The sequence below is a fragment of the Bidens hawaiensis genome, unplaced genomic scaffold, assembly GCF_021521415.1.
Source record: "Bidens hawaiensis isolate Kalapana, Puna unplaced genomic scaffold, B.hawaiensis_p1.1 tig00005653_1, whole genome shotgun sequence".
Taxonomy (NCBI): Eukaryota; Viridiplantae; Streptophyta; class Magnoliopsida; order Asterales; family Asteraceae; genus Bidens; species Bidens hawaiensis.
In genome coordinates this window covers 31,294-34,622 of record NW_027491368.1, presented here as the reverse complement: position 1 = coordinate 34,622, position 3,329 = coordinate 31,294, and the positions used below count along the sequence as shown (strand labels likewise).

The window sequence follows — 3,329 nt, the reverse complement described above, 5'->3', positions numbered from 1 at the left end:
GCTGGTGCGTTGGTTAAGCCAAAAGGCATAACTGAAAACTCGTAGTGACCGTACCGAGTCCTGAATGCCGTCTTTGAAATATCTTCTTCTTGCACTCTCAGTTGATGGTAACCAGATCTCAGATCGATCTTCAAGTAGTTAATCGATCCTTGAAGCTGGTCGAACAGATCATCAATTCGGGGTAAGGGTTAACGGTTCTTGATCGTCACCTTGTTCAGCTCTCGGTAGTCGATGCACATGCGGAAAGTCTCGTCCTTTCGGACAAATAAGACAGGGGCTCCCCATGGTGATGAGCTAGGTCGGATAAAACCTTTATCCAACAAATCTTGTAATTGAGTGGACAACTCTTGAAGCTCCGCCGGTGCGAGCCGATACGGGGCTCGTGCTATGGGTGCTGCACCGGGGGTCAATTCGATTTGGAACTCGACTTGTCGAATAGGTGGTAATCCAGGCAAATCCTCCGGGAAGACTTCCGGAAAATCTCGCACAATCGTTATGTCTTCGATTCGCTTCTCCTCCGCGGGTTTCTCGACAATATGGGCTAAAATTGCTGGATGCCCCTTTCATAAATATTTCTGCGCCTTCATGAGGGTGATGATGCTGGTGGTCATGCCGCTCTTCTCACCCTGGATCGAAATGATTTCGCCGGAAGGGGTAGTGATGTGGACTATTTTGTCATGACATATAATTTCAGCTCGGTTCTCGGATAGCCAGTCCATGCCGACAACGACCTCGAAACTACCAAGTGTAAAAGGTATAAGGTCGATATCAAAGGTATGACCTGACAGTTTCAACTTACATCTCGCTAGTACGTGAGTTGTTTCTATAGACTTACCGTCAGCTAATTTAACGGGAAAATTAGCATCTAACGGGGTTGGAGTTAAGTCTAAGTGTTTACTAAAGGCTTTCGATATAAAACTCCTATCAGCTCCAGTGTCAAACAAAACAGAAGCAAAATAGTCGTTCACAGGAAACTTACCGGTAACCACATTTGGATCGTTGCGGGCCTGGCCCGACCCAATGACGAAAGATCTACCCTTACCACTACTTCCACCACTGTTGTTGCCTCCATTGTTCTCATTCGGCTTCAGTTTGGGGCAATCCTTCCTGAAATGACCCTCTTGACCACACTCGAATCACCCTTTAGTTGCCGTAGGCTGTTTAGGAGCACCCTTTGCCGCTAGGTCTCCCCTACAGTCTTTGGCCTAATGACCCATTTTTCCGCATCTCAGACACTTGATACGGTCGTATGAGCCAGCATGGTGATAGTTGCACTTGATGCATTTCGGGTACTTCCCAGCATAGCCACTCGAACCCTGCCCGCCGCCGTTGTTGTTATTGTTGGAACCCTGATTATTGAATCTCCGAGCGAGTTCGGGCTTACGGTAGTGTTATTGCTGTGAGGGGTTCGATGATGAGGACCTGGTGTTGTCAAATTTCCTCTTTCCATTGCTCGGGTTGTTGTTATTGTCAGTGATTGTGTTGTCTCGGGTTTTAGAGGTGGAACCTCTAGGTGGTAACGCACCTTGTGCCACTGCCTGGTCCGTCAGTTTGTGGGCTAATCGGATCGCTTGTTGAATTGTGGCCGGTTTGGAAGACGTCACCATACCCTGAATTTGTGGTATCAACCCATTGATATACATCTCGATTCTCTTACTCGGCGGGTCAACCATCCGTTGACACATTACTGCTAGCTCATGGGAACGGGTGGTGTAGGCTTCAATCTCGGAACCCACCATTTTCAACGACCAAAACTCATATTCCAACTTGGCGATTTCCTCTCTAGGACAATACTCTTCCCGCATCATATTCTTGAACTCTTCCCAGTTCACAGCGTTCGCCAAATCCAACCCAAGAATTTGCACATTGGAGTTCCACCAAGTGAGGGCGGAATCCTCCAGTGTCCCAACAGAGAACTTAACCCTGCTGGCGGGTGGACAGTTACACATCTCGAAAGCTGACTCTGCCTTCTCAGCCCAACGCAGGAAACCTATGGCTCCCTCAGTGCCCTTAAACGAGTTGGGCTTGCAATCCAGGTAGTTCTTGAAAGTACAGGATCCGGCTGGACCTCCGGCTTGATTCTGAACATGTGCGGCTAGAGCTGCCGCCGCATGGTCATTCAATAGGGTTTGGAGTTCTGCTGCGGTTAGGTTGATGTTACCGCGACCATGCCCAGCGTTTCTTCCAGCCATCTCCTAGAATCACAGCATAAAATGTTAGACATGAATTCTCGGTTTCATATGCAACACACCATACATGTAACAGAAGGTAGGTAAGAAAAAATAAAAGAAGCAAACATCACATCACAACCATATAATAATCCAAATAATAATTCATGATTAAAACCATTGTATTCGCTACAAAGTATTTAAAACCAATCCTTAAAATCATAGAAAATAATAGTTTGGATGGAGACAACCCCTCCATCTAGGTGTTATCATTCTTGGATGTCATCGTCTGAGGACACCTCTGAGTGTGCCTCCGGCTCAGCTGGCTCTTCCTCCGGTTCCTCTTCAGGTTCCTCCTCGGGGTCTTCCTCGGGTTCTTCCTCAGGTTCTTCCTCGGGTTCTGCTGCATTCTGGGCAATTTGCGTCTGTAAGATATCACAACGCTCTAGAGCTATCCCTGTCCGGGATCTCGCCACAAGGAGTTGCTCTTGCAAATCTATCAACTCTGATTGCATTTTTCTCATTATCTTCATTTGTTGATCGTTAGCATCCTGCACTTCCTTCGTAGCCGCTGTCAGGCGGGAAATTTCCTCCCTAGCCTCGGTTCCATCTCTTATCAATCCGGAAACGTTCGCTCTCGCCGAGCGTATAAAACCCGCTTCACGCTCTAAACAGGAAACAACAGCTACGAGAACACGCTCTATTGGTTCGGTTATGGGTGGTAGGGTGTTGGGGTATGCAGGACGGCTTGGGTGAGGTAGTGGGGGAACTTGCTCGCGGTAAACCATACGCTTGATCAGACTCGGGTACCAATCCCAGCTAACGTCGTTGTCGTACATGCCTTCAGATAGGCGATACCCCTTCGGTGCAGGGGCTTCTAGTGCAGGGGCTACTCGGGGTGGCGACGAGGTAGGTAGTTGCGGTTCCTTTCCATGGGCATGAGTCACCTGGTCGGATGATGATGATGGTGGCATCGACATCCCTACAGGATAAGTCGTGTATGCGCGCGTTTGAGTGAATGAGGTAAAGAGATAAAGATAACGACAGACTAAATAAAATATATATGCAGTGCGTAGAAATTATAACTAATGGGTCGTTGCGGTTATAGTCTAGTATGCATGCAATTCTAGTTCGCTATAACCAATGGCTCTGATACCAATC

General features: G+C 47.8%; 1 protein-coding gene across 1 annotated transcript; it reads right to left on the bottom strand.

Moving 5' to 3' along the window:
- Positions 1-260: 260 nt before the first annotated feature.
- On the bottom strand, positions 261-2,513 carry LOC143630370 (uncharacterized). The gene is made up of 2 exons (XM_077099408.1): positions 2,420-2,513; positions 261-2,195 (listed from the first exon to the last, which is right to left on the bottom strand). Exon 2 carries the CDS (start codon positions 2,190-2,192, stop codon positions 1,392-1,394), a length of 801 nt encoding a protein of 266 aa, XP_076955523.1. The 5' UTR covers positions 2,193-2,195; positions 2,420-2,513; the 3' UTR covers positions 261-1,391.
- Between the last annotated feature and the right edge of the window lie 816 nt (positions 2,514-3,329).

Coding starts and splice junctions, on each gene's coding strand:
- LOC143630370 (XM_077099408.1), bottom strand. CDS start 2,192: ATGGCTGGAAGAAACGCTGGGCATGGTCGCGGTAACATCAACCTAACC.